We start from the raw sequence: 14995 nt of genomic DNA, 5'->3' as shown, positions 1-14995 counted from the left end.
ACCACTTAAGGCGTGATTACAGAGCTTCCTTTTTCAATTGTTATGGGACATGGGCATCACTTACCAGCCTAGCATTTATTGTCCATTCCTAATTGCCCCCTGAGAAAAGACACTGCTGAGCCACCTTCCTGAACCCTGAAGTCCCTGTGATGTAGGTACACGTGACAAAGGGTCAAACCCCGAAAGCTAGTGGATTTACTATCAAATAAACTTGTTGGACTTTAACCTGGTATGAGACTTCTTACTATGTAGGTACATGCACAGTGCTGTTAGGGAGGGAGTTCCAGGATCTTGACCCAGTGACAATGAAGGAATGGCTGATATATTTCCAACTCAGGATGGTGAGTAGCTTGGAGGGGAACTTGTGGGTGGTGGTGTTCCCAGGTATTTGCTGCCTTTGTCCTTCTAAACCAGTGTTTTTCAGAGTGGAGGTCACGACCTGCAAGTTGGTCATGGGATATTGGAAAATGGTTGCCAAAAATGATCCCCAAAGGGGATCATTTCTTCCTGTTTTCTCATTGGGTAAACTCCTGTTGCAGGACAGTGTATGCTCACACGAGGCAAGAATAAATAGGTCAGCGTGCCCTGTACTGGCACTTGGTGCCAATTCTTTTTCCCCCTCTAGTAAGCCAACTGTAGATATGGATAATTTCGTTAGGCGGAAGAGAGGGTCAGAAACAAGTGCTAAGTAAGCGTGGGTCACGAGGGATGGCCATTTGGAAAAGGGGGTCACTGGGAAAGAGTTTGAAAAACACTGTCCTAGAGGTGGGCGTCACTGTTTGGAAGGTGCTGTCTAAGGAGCCTCAGTGAATTCCAGCTGTGTAACTTATGGAGGCACACAGGGCTGACAATGTGCATTGGTGGTGGAGGGAATGAATTTTTTTTTACTTATTCATGGGCATCGCTGGCTGGCTAGCATTTATTGTCTGTCCCTAGTTCCCCGAGGGCAGTTGACAGTCAGCCACATTGCTGTGGTTCTGGAATCACATGTAGGCCATGCAAGGGTAAGGATGGTAGATTTCCTTCCCTAAAGGACATTTTTCCAACAATCAACAATGGTTTCATGGTCATCAGTAGATTCTTAATTCCAGATACTTTTTATTGAATTCAAATTCCACCATCTGCCGTGGTGGGATTTGAACCCAGGTTCCCAGAACATTAGCTGAGTTTCTGAATTAATACTCTAGTGATAATACCACTAGGCCATCGCCTCTCCATGTGGAAGGTGTACTTATAGATGGAACTGATTTTTTTCCAATTCAGCATTACGGGGCAGTTATTTACTGCGTATAGTAAATTCCCACTCAGTAGAATCATAGAATGCCTACCAGTGCAGAAGGAGGCCAATAGGCCCATCGAGCCAGCTAGAATCATAGAATCCCTACCAGTGCAGAAGGAGGCCAATCGGCCCAATGAGCCTGCATCGACAACAATCCCACCCAGGCTCTATCCCCGTAACCCCACATACTTATCCTATTAGTTCCCCTGACACTAAAGGGCAATTTAGCATGGCCAATCCACCTAACCCGCACATCTTTGGAGACATCTGAATACTGAACAAACAAATTCCTAGCTCAGTATCAGACTGCCCTACACTGAATACATTAAATCCCCGTGGTCACATTGTTTCTCTACTTGTACAGAAAAATATATTTCACCAAATGCTCTCAAGCCTCACTGCTCGATGGGAAGCATCCTTATCAATAAGACCCACAGGTTCCGCACAAGTTTCAGCACTGGGGGACGTTGCTTGCACTATTCATGGAACGAGCATTCAGACTCAATTCTGTGGTTGCAGTTTCCTTCTGCTTCCAAACACAATACCCATAAATATCATTCCCAAACAGCTATTTTAAAACTAAACACCATTTAATAAATCCGTCTGAACTTCATTTAAAGACAAAAATAGCCTACAAAGTACAGAGGCAAATGAGAGGGAATACGCCAACACAGCACAAACTCTAGTTAAACAGCGGATGCTGAAATGCCAGGAGTCGGGTTAAATTTGAATCCAATAAAATCTGGAATTAAAAGTCTAACGATGACTGTGAAGTCACTGTCAATTGGCACAGAAAATCCATCTTCAGGGAAAGAAATCTGAGGTCTTTACCCAGTCTGACTTACATGTGACTCCAGAGCCACAGCTATACGTTTGACTCAACTGCCCTTTGAAATGGCCGAGTGAGACACTCAGTTGAAGGGTGATTAGAGGTGGGAAAGAAATGCTGGCCCAGCCAGCGATGCTCACAGCCTATGGACAATACGAGTTATTGTCAACTGGCTCTCCCCCAGAATCCCACCACTGATCAATCAACATGTCAATCATCATGGAGCCCCCACCTCCAAGCCACTCACCATCCTGATCTGTGAATATATTGATCGTTCCTTCACTGTCACTAGATCAAAATCCTGGAATTCCCTTCCTAACAGCACTGTGGGTTTACCTACATCACATGAACTGCAGCGGTTCAAGGCGGCACCTTCTCAATTAGGGACAGGCAATAAACGCAGGCCTAGCCAGCAAAGCCCACATGCCATCAATAAATTCTTAAAAAAATTCTAACTGCAGCATATAACCTGAGATTTATCTCATATCTCCCTCACCGAAAATCCAATTTTGTTCCAGAGAAAAGCAAGATTCATGGCAAGAAGCAAAACTCAATCCAGATGAAACCAGGCACAGGACTGAATCAGGGCTCAAGTCTCTGGCTCCTGCACATCTCCACGTGGCTTAGGCACGGTTACAAACTCTGCTGGAGGTTACATCAGTAAAAACACCTTTTCTCTCACCCCATCATCTCTAAAAACTAACAAGCAAAAGAGTTCAAAGAGAATGGGGAAAATGACACTTTTTTTTAAACGTTCTTATGATTTTACAGCAAATGGAAGAAATGAAGGTTCAGCTGAAATTGTTCTCCTTGGAGCAAAGGAGAATGAAAAGCAGTTTGATCAAGGTGTACAAGACTTCTGTTATTCTTGTGGGTCGTGGGGATCACTGGTTAACTACCCTCGAGAAAATTATGACAGCTTTAGGTGATGCCTAAACACAACAGGCCCATCCAGATCCTCTCCCCATAACCTCAAGCATTTACACTGCTAATCCCTGACACTAAGAGGGGAATATTCCTATCTGTGGAGGAGGCAAACCATGCAAAAGTCCACTGACCTGGGGGGGAATCTTCCGGTTTCTGGGCAAGCACAGCTGAAAAAAATCCCACCCTAAGGGTCAATTTAGCATGGTTAATTCACTTAACCTGCACATCTTTGGGCTGCGGCAGGAGACTGGAGCACCCAGAAGAGACCCATGCAAACACAGGGAGAACGTGCAGAGACCACATGGACAGTGACCCAAAATCGAACCTGGGTACCTCACACTGTGAGGCAGCAGTGCTAACCCCTGTGCCACCATGCCACCCCAGTTAATTAGAATCTGGCTCTTCTGTACCCATGGACAAAAAAATGAGCTCAGTGATCGCCACTATTTTTCGAACAATGGCCACTTTTGCAGAAAAGTTGTAATGTGAGAGCCAGACTAAAACATAACAGGACACTAATGGTTGAATACTCTCTCTATGGAGGTTGCTATGGTAATAATTGTTGCTGTACATTGCACATACTTAGATATAGTTATTGGTAAATAGTGTACCACATTGTCAAAGTGACGGGTAAAGAAGGCTAACTTTAGATAGGCCCGGTACACACTTTGTAATGTTAAAAATGAAAGGAACATAATGCTGGATTGGGTTCTGGCTCACCATGGGAATATTCCCCTCTTAGTGTCTGGGGATTAGCAGTATAAATGGTTACAGGGATAGGGTCTGGATGGGGTTGTTGTGGGAGCAGCTGATGGGCTGAAAGGCCTCCTTCTGCCCTGTAGGCATTACCTCGAGGATAAAGCAGTTACTGAAAATGGACAGATAGAGTTGGGGAGCCACACTTGGGGCAGGAATTTCCAGCCATGCTTGTCCCAAAACAGGAAAATCCCACCCAAGGTCAATGGACCTTTGCATGGTCTGTGCCCCGCCTGCTATAATTCCCATGGCGGACAGGATGGGAAAATTCCACCCTGTGTGTTGATGGCAGCTACCACTGGCTCACAGGCCTTGCCTTAGGCAGCACAGTGACACAGTGATTAGCACTAGTACCTCACAGCGCCAGGGACTTGGGTTCAATTCCGGCCTTGGGTGACACTGCCCATGTGGAGTTTGCATGTTCTCCCTGTGACCGTGTGGGTTTCCTCCGGGTGCTCCAGATTCCTCCCACAGTCCGAAAGACGTGCAATGGCCATGATAAATCATCCCTTCATGTCGGGGTCGGGGCGTTGTGGGGGCTAGCGAGGGTAAATGCATGGGGTTACAGAGATAAGGTCTGGGTGGGATTGTTGTCAGTGCACTCAATGGACAGAATGGCCTCCTTCTGCACTGTAGGGGGTCTATGATTCTACACTGATACAACTGAAGTGGCAACAGAAATGATGAATAATTTCCAAAGTGAAAATCTGGGCACTTGAGAGAAACAACTAAGGGAAAGGCAGTGGAGAGGGTGGGGGGAGGGAGAGATGGAATGGAACCAACTGGATCACTCTACAGAGAGTTGTGATGAACTCAACAGGCTGAATGGCCTCCTACTGTGTCATAATTGTTCACAATCTTCAGAGGCTCTAGGGCAATCCAGGTGGCCTAGTGACAGATGTATGAGGAGGCCACAATGTCTAAGCTGCCCATTCCTATAGGATGGTAAGCAATATCTTGGGAGCAGGGGATTGGGCTACTGCACAATGCAAGTCTGGACTAGAAAATCATAGAATCCCCACAGTGCAGAATGAGGCCATTCAGCCCATTGAGACTGCACTGACAACAATCCCATCCAGGCCCTACCCCATTATCCCACACATTTAACCTGCTAATCTCCCTGACATTAAGGGACAATTTAGCATGGCCAATCCAACTGACCTACAGATCTTTGGACACTAAGGGGCAACTTAGCACAGCCAATCAACCTAACCTACACATCTTTGGACATTAAGGGGCAATTTAGCATAGCCAATCAACCTAACCTACACATCTTTGGACAGTGGGAGGAAACCAGAGCACCTGGAGGAAACCCACGCAAACATGGGGAGAATGTGCAAACTCCACATAGACAGTGACCCAAGCTGGGAATCGAACCTGGGTCCCTGGCACTGTGAGGCAAAAGTGCTAATCACTGTCCACAGTCCTGCCCAGTTGAACCACAAGAGAAAGGACAGTTCAATTTTGATGAAGGAATTGTTTGTGTCCTACCTGTATAGCTGCTTTCTCTTGCTTCCTTTCCCAAAGATTCCACTGGCCTCTTGTCCCTGATCAAGACACAACCACGCGTAGAAGCTAAAAGCATAGCCGGGCCAACGCTGGATGGTGGGCACCATGATTCCTGCCATGCTGTGGGATAGGTTAAAGTACTGTAGTGCATTATCTAGTCCCTGTTTCCGGGCTATGCCCAGTATTGCACACGTCACAGGGACAACATAGGGATGGGCCTGTTTCGGATCATCTGTCCTCAATAACCTCATCAACTGCAAGAGTTCTCCCGAGCTCAGTGACTGGCTGCCCAAAGAGCCCAGCAGTCCGATCAGATTCTCCGCAGAGGTACGGTGTAGTCTAGCGTGATAGTTCAATGTCACGAGGATCCGGCTCACAATATTGGCGTTGACGCAGAACGTGCGGCTTTGACGATTGATGCAGCATATCCTCTTCAGCCAATCAGAAACAAAGATTTGTAGCTCAAAAGAGTCTAGCTCTGGAAGCCACTGGATGAGGAGCAGAAGGGGCTGGACATTGCTGATTCCCAACATCCCGACAGAAGTATGTTCACCTTCAATGGCCTGCAAGCAGAAAATAACGCACAACACACTCAGTGATTTTTTTAAAATTTATTCATGGGACATGGGTGTCACTGGCTGGGCCAGCATTTGTTCCCTATCCCTAATCACTCTTGAAGTGAGATTCTCACTCAGCCATTTCAGAGGGCAGTTAAGCATCAACCACATTGCTGTGGCTCTGGAGTCACATGTAGGCCAGACCGGGGTAAGGACGGCAGATTTCCTTCCCTAAAGGACATTAGTGAACCAGATGAGTTTTTCTGACAATCGGCAATCAAGGCAGCACGGTGGCACAGCAGTTAGCACTGCTGTCTCACAGCGCCAGGGATCCAGGTTCAATTCCTGGCTTGGATTACTGTCTATGTGGAGTTTGCACGTTCTCCGCATGTCTGCATGGGTTTCCTCCCACACTCCAAAGATGTGCAGGTTAGGGGGATTGGCCATGCTAAATTGCCCCTTAGAGTCAGAGAGACTAACTAGGGTAAATGCATGGGGTCCTGAGGATAGGACCTGGGTGGTATTGTGGTTGGTGCAGACTTGATGGGCCAAATGGCCTCCTTCTGCTCTGCTGGGATCCTATGATTCTATGACAATGGTTTCATGGTCATCATTGGAGTTTTATTTCCAGATTTTTATTGAATGGCCTGTGTTTCAGGGTTACTACTCCACTATGCCACTGTCTCCTCTAATTCAACTTATTCAAGGTTTAGGTATGAAGGTACGTACAGGAAGGTGGAGTTGAGGTCAATGATTAGCCATGATCTTACTGAATGGCTGAACAGGCTTGAAGGGCCGAATAGCCTACTCCTGCTCCCATTTCCTGTGTTCCAAATTAAAGCCTAAACTAGTGAAAATCCTTTACAACTCAGAACATGTGCTTAATTGCAAGGTGAGGGGGTGTTGCACTGAGAGAGATGTCTTTTCCTGCTGGTGCTGTTTTACAACACCACACACAGAGGAATGGCGGCTGCAGGGCACTGGGAAATGTATCATCAGCCTGCGACACTCAGAATCAATTGCCATCTGTAAAAAATTAAATCCTGCTGAGATCGAACTACCTGCTTCTTGAGTAAATTAGTGCAATGGTAAAAGCGGCCCACGTTATTCAGATTCGGCTTTCAAGACCCAGGGTAATTGAGGTATTCCATTGTTGTTCAGAGTTATTGCTTCATTTCAACCAACAGGCTTCAATACCAATTAAAATAACAGAATGCCTAATCCCAAAGAGCTTGTGTTAATTCAAAAATCAAAGCAGTTTACCACAGGCAATTTAAACTCTGTCACTGACATTGTAAAGCTGAAACAGCTTCTAGATACCTATTATCATTTTATAATGAGTACAGTACATTACGACATTGGTGGTGATATTTTGGATCTTAATGATGTCACTGGCTTCTGCCGTGTCAGAGCGATTGCATTTTTCCCCATATAGCTGACGTACAACAATCTCCATATCGAAGGATTGTCCATTTATGGGACGTGGGCATGGCTGGCAAGGCCGTTTCAGAGAGCAGTTAATGGTCACATGTTGACTAGACCGGTTCAGTACAATAATTTTACTCACTAAAGGACACAGTGAACCAAATGGGTTTTTACAACAATGGCAGTTTTGTGGTCACCATTACTGAGATTAGCTTTCAGTTTCAGATTGTATTAACTGAGCTCAAATTCCACCAGCTGCTGTGGTGGGATTTGAACCTATTTCCAGGTGTGAACCTGTGTGGAGATACCACAGAAGATGAAAAGGGAGAGGTTACGTCAGAAGCAACTCAAACATCACCAAAAATATAACCGCCAGCAAAAGTGAGCAGAAGTCATGAAGACTCAGAGAGCTTCCTTCACCAAAACCCATATTACAAAAAATACAGTAACATGGACGGCACAGGGGTTTAACTAGTAAAAGAGCTGCAGAATTCCTATAGCGCAGAATGGGGCCACTTCCATCGAGTTTACACCAACTCTCCGAAAGAGCATCTTACCCAGGTCCACCACCTATCTTATCTTTTATAATGGCCAATCCACCAAACCCTTTGGACACTGAGGGGCAATTTAGCATGGCCAATCCACCTAACCTACACATCTTTGGACACCAAGGGGCAATTTAGCATAGCTAATCCATCTAACCTGCACATCTTTGGACAGTGGGAGGAAACTGGAGCTCCCCGAGAAAACCCAAGCAGACACGGGCAAAAGGTGCAAACTTTACACAGACATAGAACATTACAGCACAGTACAGGCCCTTCGGCCCTCAATGTTGCGCCGATCAGTGGAACAAATCTAATGACCCTCTAACCTAAACTATTCTAATGTTATCCATATGCCTATCCACTGACCATTTGAACGCCCTCAAAGTTGGCGAGTCCTCAACTGCTGCAGGCAGGGCATTCCACGCCCTTACTACCCTCTGAGTAAAGAACCTACTTCTGACATCCGTCCTATAATTACCACCCCTTAATTTAAAGCTATGTCCCCTCGTGTCATCCATCACCATCTCAGAAAAAAGGCTCTCACTGTCCACCCTATCTAACCCTCTGATCATCTTGTATGCCTCAATTAGGTCACCTCGTAACCTTCTTCTTTCTAACGAAAACAATCTCAAGTCCCTCAGCCTTTCCTCATAAGACCGTCCCACCATACCAGGCAACATCCTGGTAAACCTCCTCTGCACCCTTTCCAATGCCTCCACATCTTTCTTATTATGCGGCGACCAGGACTGTACGCAATACTCCAAGTGCGGCCGCACCAGAGTTTTGTACAGTTGCAACATGACCTCACGGCTCTGAAATTCAATCCCTCTACCAATAAAAGCTAACACACCGTACACCTTCTTAACAACCTTATCAACCTGGGCGCCAACTTTCAGGGATCTATGCACACGTGCCCCGAGATCTCTCTGCTCGTTGACACTACCAAAAGTCCTTCCATGAGCCCTATATTCTGTACTCTTATTACATAAGAACATAAGAAATAGGAGCAGGAGTAGGCCATCTAGCCCTTCGAGCCTGCCCCGCCATTCAATAAGATCATGGCTGATCTGTCGTGGCTCAGTTCCACTTTCCCGCCCTCTCCCCATAACCCTCAATCCCTTCTCTTATCAAAAACCCATCAACCCGCTTCTTAAAAATATTTAGCGAGGCAGCCTCCACCACTTCAACGGGCAGAGAATTCCAGAGATTCACCACCCTTTGAGTGAAGAAGTTCCTCCTCAACTCCGTTCTAAACCGCCTCCCCTTTATCTTGAGGCTGTGCCCCCTAGTCCTACTGTCTTTTTTGAGCGGGAAGAGTCTCTCCACCTCTATCCTATCCATCCCATTCATCATCTTATACGTCTCAATGAGATCTCCCCTCATTCTTCTAAACTCTAACGAGTACAAGCCTAGTTTATTCAGCCTCTCCTCATAGCTCAATCCCCTCAACTCCGGTATCAGCCTAGTAAACCTCCTCTGCACTCCCTCCAGGGCCAAAATATCCTTGCGCAGGTGCGGCGCCCAAAACTGCACACAGTACTCCAGCTGCGGCCTCACCAATGCCCTATACAGCTGCAGCAAGACCTCCCTACTTTTATATTCAATCCCCCTCGCTATGAAGGCCAGCATCCCATTCGCCTTCCTGACCACCTGCTGCACCTGCAAGCTGGGTTTTTGCGACTCATGCACAAGGACCCCGAGGTCCCTCTGCACCGTCGCCTGCTGCAGTTTTTCGCCACGTAAGTAATAGTCCTTCCTACCATTCTTCCTACCAAAGTGGACCACCTCACACTTGCCAACATTAAATTCCATTTGCCATTTCCTGGCCCATTCGCCCAGCCTATCTAGATCCTTCTGCAGACTCTCCACACCCTCCGCACAATTTGCCGTTCCCCCAATCTTGGTGTCATCAGCAAATTTCGACACCCTGCACTCGGTTCCCTCCTCCAGATCATCTATATAAATGGTAAATAGCTGAGGCCCCAGCACTGACCCCTGGGGCACCCCACTAGTCACCATCCGCCAATCCGAATAGCACCCATTGACCCCCACTCTCTGCCTCCTATTTGACAACCAATCCTCTATCCACGCTAACACCCTACCCCCAACTCCATGTCCCCTGACCTTCTGCAATAACCTCTTGTGAGGTACCTTGTCAAACGCCTTCTGAAAATCCAGAAAGACCACACTCTTACCAAAGTGAATCACCTCACACTTGTCCACATTAAACTCCATTTGCCACCTCTCAGCCCACCTCTGCAGCTTATCTATGTCCCTCTGCAAACTGTAACATCCATCCTCACTGTCTACAACTCCTCCGACTTTGGTGTCGTCAGCAAATTTACTAACCCATCCTTCTACACCCTCATCTAGATCATTTATAAAAATGACAAACAGCAGTGGCCCCAAAACAGGTCCCTGAGGTACAGACAAGCTGGGAATTGAACCTGGGTCTCTGGTGCGGTGAGGCAGCAGTGCTAACCACTGCGCCACTCACTCACAAGTCTTAAAAATTTGAATACTGAGCCTCACCATGTTCATCAGCTCCTTCAATAGGTCCCGTGATGGCTGGCCCAATGTCTTCAGGACTTCATACAGGTGTGTGTAACCAATACGCTCTTTGAACACCTCCTGCACTCAGCATTTAAAAAGGAAACATGGAACAATTCAGTGCAAGATAAATGAAGCACATTTAACTGGAATTAAAAAGTCATTCTTAATTATTTTGCACTACTTGAAAAAAAAAGCTCCCTCACTGTCTGGTGCCCTCAATAGGACAGCCAGAAATGAGCAGGGCAGTAATCAGTGCAACAAGAGGCTTATTTTAATATTCTTTCATGAGTTATTGCCCATCCCTAATGGTCCATGAGAAGGTGGTGGTGAGCTACCTGAACCAGCTCCTGTGGTCCAGGTTCATCCACAGTGTTGTTATGGTTATGAGACTTACAGCTTTTTTTTATTCATCTCGAAGTGTAGAGTCCAAAGCTCAACGCTATGGAGCAACAGATTATAAATTTGCAGCATCATTTCCTCAGTCTCCACTTTCCTTCCATAAGAAGAGTGTGAAGACCAGGCAATGTGGAATGGTATGCACCCCAGTCCTGATGTCCACTTCCATTTAACAAAGGACAAAAGAACATTACAGCACAGGAAGAGGCCTTCGGCCCACCAGCCTGTGTCGACACATGAAGCCTTTCTAAATTTTATACTTTATCCCCCACCGATGAAGGCAAACATGCCTTTTTGACCACCTTGTCCACTGGTGTTGCCCTTTCAGGGAACAGTGGACCTAGATCGCTCTGCTTCTAAGGCTTCTGCCATTTACTGTATACTTTCCTCCTGCAGTAGACCTTCCAAAATGCATCACATCACATTTGCCATTTCTCCACCCCAGTCTCCAGCCTATCTACATCCTGCTGTATCTTCTGGCAATCCTCCTTTCTATCTACAGCTCCTTCAATCTTTGGATAAAAGCAAATTACTGCAGATGCTGGAATTTGAAACCAGAATAGAAAATGCTGGAAAATCTCAGCAGGTCTGGCAGCAACTGTGGATGAGCTCTGACAAAGGTTCATCCAGACTTGAAACGCCAGCTTTTTTCCCTCCTTACAGATGCTGCCAGATCTGCTTAGATTTTTCAGCATTTTCTCTTTTGGTTCCCCCAATCTTTGTGTTGTTACAATTTAGTCCTCTGTGTGGGGAGGAAACAACAAGGACATAGCATTCCTATTCAAAGGAGCAGCACAGGCTGTGATGGGTGGAATGACCTCCTTTAGCCCTTTACTGTTCAACAATTGTCCTTCCCCTCCCCAGTTCCAACCAGAAAACAAATCCTGTGCTGCTCTTCCAAGAAGAATCATAGTATCCCTACAGGGCAGGAGGAAGCCATTTGACCCAACGAGTCTGTACCGACAACAATCCTACCCAAGCCCTATGCCCATAGCCATAAATATTTACCCTACTAACCCCCTGACAATAAGGGTCAATTTATCATGGCCAATCAACCTAACCCGCAATCTTTGGAGTTTTGGGAGGAGAGCAAAAAGCGTGTTTCTTAAGAATTCAAGTCATTAGAAATCTGAGACTTAATAAACTGAACTTACCTTCGCCGCTGGGGATTTGTGCATCACTGCAGTCAAAGCCTGGATCGTTGCCACAGCGAGGCTATCCAGACGACCCTGAAACACCTAAAATATCAATTAGGCTATTAAACGGCAACTAGCCAGGCCATGACCAGAGGACGATTGCACACACACTGCTTCCCTGCTCTCCAAACAGAAATATCAAGATTAGAACCAACAACCAAGACTTGGCATTCGAGCCTTCCAACTAGCTATTCATCAACATTTTAAAAAGTGGAGCATAACCATTGAAGTCGTACTGTGGAGGAACATCAAATGCAAATGTTTTGCAAGCACGATGAATGGGAGTAGAAATGAGCCAGTTAGTGATGGGTTACTGAAAAATCAGATGGCATTAGTGACCAAAATCAGTCACTGTAAGTTTTGGGATTTTTTTTTAAATAGCCAGATAGATCAAATCCAAACTTTACCAGTGCAGTGCAATAATTTTTGGCCTGTTCCTTTCCTCAGTGTGAAAGCACAGAATTGAATGGCAGCGGCTGAGAATTCAATGCCTTTTTTGATACGTGGGCCAACATTAAAACCTAGGGCAGTAATCGTCCTGCGTTGACATTACTGTTATTGTCAGTTCCGACCCTCTCGCCTGAGGAAAAGCCCACTTACATTATGTAAAGAACCAAAAACAGGGACAGAAAATCTCTCCGTATGGTGTCAGATCATGTGATCGATTGTTTAAACGCATCCTTAGCAAGGATGGGCTTAAGAGGAGTCCAATAAAGGATTTGGAAAGCAAGAGAATCTTTCAGTGCTGGACAGACTGGAAACTTTAGCATTAAATTCCTCCCTGCCACCAGTTTCACACTGTGGTGTTTGTTTTGTTTTGGAAGGAGAGAGATTTATCGCCACATTTGAATGACATTTCAGACCAATTGAAGGAGATGTGAAGAACGTTTGGAGAGCCAGAAGGAATGACAAGTCTTGACGATACCCATAATCATACAAAACAAGCCTACAACCAACCTCCTGTAGCAAGAACATTATGCGGCATGCCACACCCACTCCCATTACTCACATATAGTTGTGACGGTCAGCTTTGCAATGAAGGCCAAGTGAGGAAAAATACACACCTTTGCAGTTACACTGGGATAACAATAGTTCTTTCTTTTCCAATTGTTTTGCTTCCTCCATGCAGCAGCTAGTGTTAGTGTCACAGACAGGCCCTCACAAGAGGCCACTGTCAACAGGGAAATCATTAAACTGGAAGTAATATTTCGTTCTGAATAGTTGCACTTTCAATTAGCAATGTGAAAGCTTATTCAAAATTAAGTAAAACATTTCTGAGGACAGCAGAAACACTTGGAAGCATAGAATCATAAGTGCAGAAGGAGGCCATTCAGCCCATCAAGTATGCACAATCCCACCCAGGCTCTATTCCCATAACCACATGCATTTACCCCAGCTAGTCCATCTGACACTAAGGGGCAATTTAGCATGGCCAATCCACCTAACCCACACATCTTTGGACTGTGGGAGGAAACTGGAGCACCTGGAGGAAACCCACGCAGACACGGGGAGAACATGCAAACTCCACACAGACACTGACCCAAGCTGTGAATTGAACCTAGGTCCCTGGCACTGTGAGGCAGCAGTGCTAATCACTGTGACACTGTGGATATTCAATCTATATTAGATTAAAGCACAGGAAGATCATACTCTTGCTTTCCCCATCCACACAGGTATTGCCATCAACAGCAAAGACTTGCATTCATATGGTTCATTTAACTAGTGATATTATTGCTAGACTATTATTCCAGAAACTCAGCTAATGTTCTGGGGACCCGGGTTCGAATTCCGCCAGGGCAGGTGGTGGAATCTGAATTCAATAAAAAATATCTGGAATTAAGAATCTACTGATGACCATGAAACCATTGTCGATCGTCAGAAAAACCCATCTGGTTCACTAATGTCCTTTAGGGAAGGAAATCTGCTGTTCTTAACTGTTCTGGCCTACATGTGACTCCAGAGCCACAGCAATGTGGTTGACCCTCAACTGCCCTCCAAGGGCAACTAGAGATGGGCAACAAATGCTGGCCAACCAGCGACGTCCACACCCCCTGAATGATGAATGAACCAAAAAAAATGCTGGATAATCTGAAATGTAGCTCATTGCAGAATTTGGTATTTGTTCGTTTGATGCCTTAAGTGTTTGTGCGATCCTCAGAAGTCAGTGATCAGCAGAACCACCCCCACCCCAACCCCAAGTAACCTCCAGGTTGTTGCTGCGCCTCCTCACCAGACCAGGTCACTGTACTAGGTGGCAACACCAATGACAAGCAGCAGTACGCCATACACATCTGCCTGGACACCAGACAACATTCAGCCTCACTGATCACAGAAATACCCACCCATCACCACAGTGCAGATAAATCAAAGGGTAAACCCTACACCATTTTAAAAAAAAAAGCCGCTTGGAAATGCCATGCCAGTATCAAAAGCCACGTGCCAGTTTATATGTTTAATTTTCAACAACAATTTCAAAGAAATTTGCCAGCTTTTATGTTTAATTTGAGAACAACTCAAGGATTTTGCCGCTCCTAGAGTTACAGTGTAAAATTTCTTTAATAGTCACAAGTAGGCCGACAGTAACACTGCAATGAAGTTACTGTGAAAATCCCCCAGTTGCCACACTCAAGCGCCTGTTCGGGTACATGGAGGGAGAATTTGGCATGGGCAATGCACCCGACCGGCACGTCTTTCAGACCGTGGGAGGAAACTAGAGCACCCGGAGGAAATCCACACAGACACGGGGAGAATGTGCAAACTCCGCACAGACAGTGACCCAAGCCAGGAATCAAACCCGGGTCCCTGGCAAAGCAGTGTTAACCACTGTGCCACCATGTGAACTGAATAGGGGCTATGAAGTGTCCATTTTAAATGTCAAGCCTGGGTAAAAAGGCTTGCAGTTCTTACTATTTTTTTCATTTGACAAGAAGGCAATTAAAACAAAAACCTGCATCTTCAATATTGAGAAGCACCCCAAAGTGATTCAAACAGAAGTAATCTATAAAGTCAAATGGACACCAAAT

The 14995-nt window shown here is 45.8% G+C and overlaps 1 protein-coding gene across 6 annotated transcripts in view; it reads right to left on the bottom strand.

The window, feature by feature from the left end:
• nbeal1 (neurobeachin-like 1) overlaps positions 1–14995 on the bottom strand; it is a 243819-nt gene that overhangs the window by 96383 nt on the left and 132441 nt on the right. For all 6 annotated transcript variants that reach the window (XM_080198681.1, XM_080198685.1, XM_080198682.1 and 3 more), the window contains 3 exons: positions 11931–12014; positions 10360–10458; positions 5283–5863 (listed from right to left, as the gene is read on the bottom strand). In XM_080198681.1, the coding sequence (XP_080054807.1) occupies positions 5283–5863; positions 10360–10458; positions 11931–12014 (764 nt within the window). The remainder of the gene's footprint in view (positions 1–5282; positions 5864–10359; positions 10459–11930; positions 12015–14995) is intronic.

The sequence above is a fragment of the Carcharhinus amblyrhynchos genome, chromosome 11 (assembly GCF_965287045.1).
Source record: "Carcharhinus amblyrhynchos chromosome 11, sCarAmb.v2.hapA, whole genome shotgun sequence".
NCBI classification, from domain to species: domain Eukaryota; kingdom Metazoa; phylum Chordata; class Chondrichthyes; order Carcharhiniformes; family Carcharhinidae; genus Carcharhinus; species Carcharhinus amblyrhynchos.
Note: the sequence above shows the minus strand (reverse complement) of the source record. Positions and strands in the feature narration are given on the sequence as shown.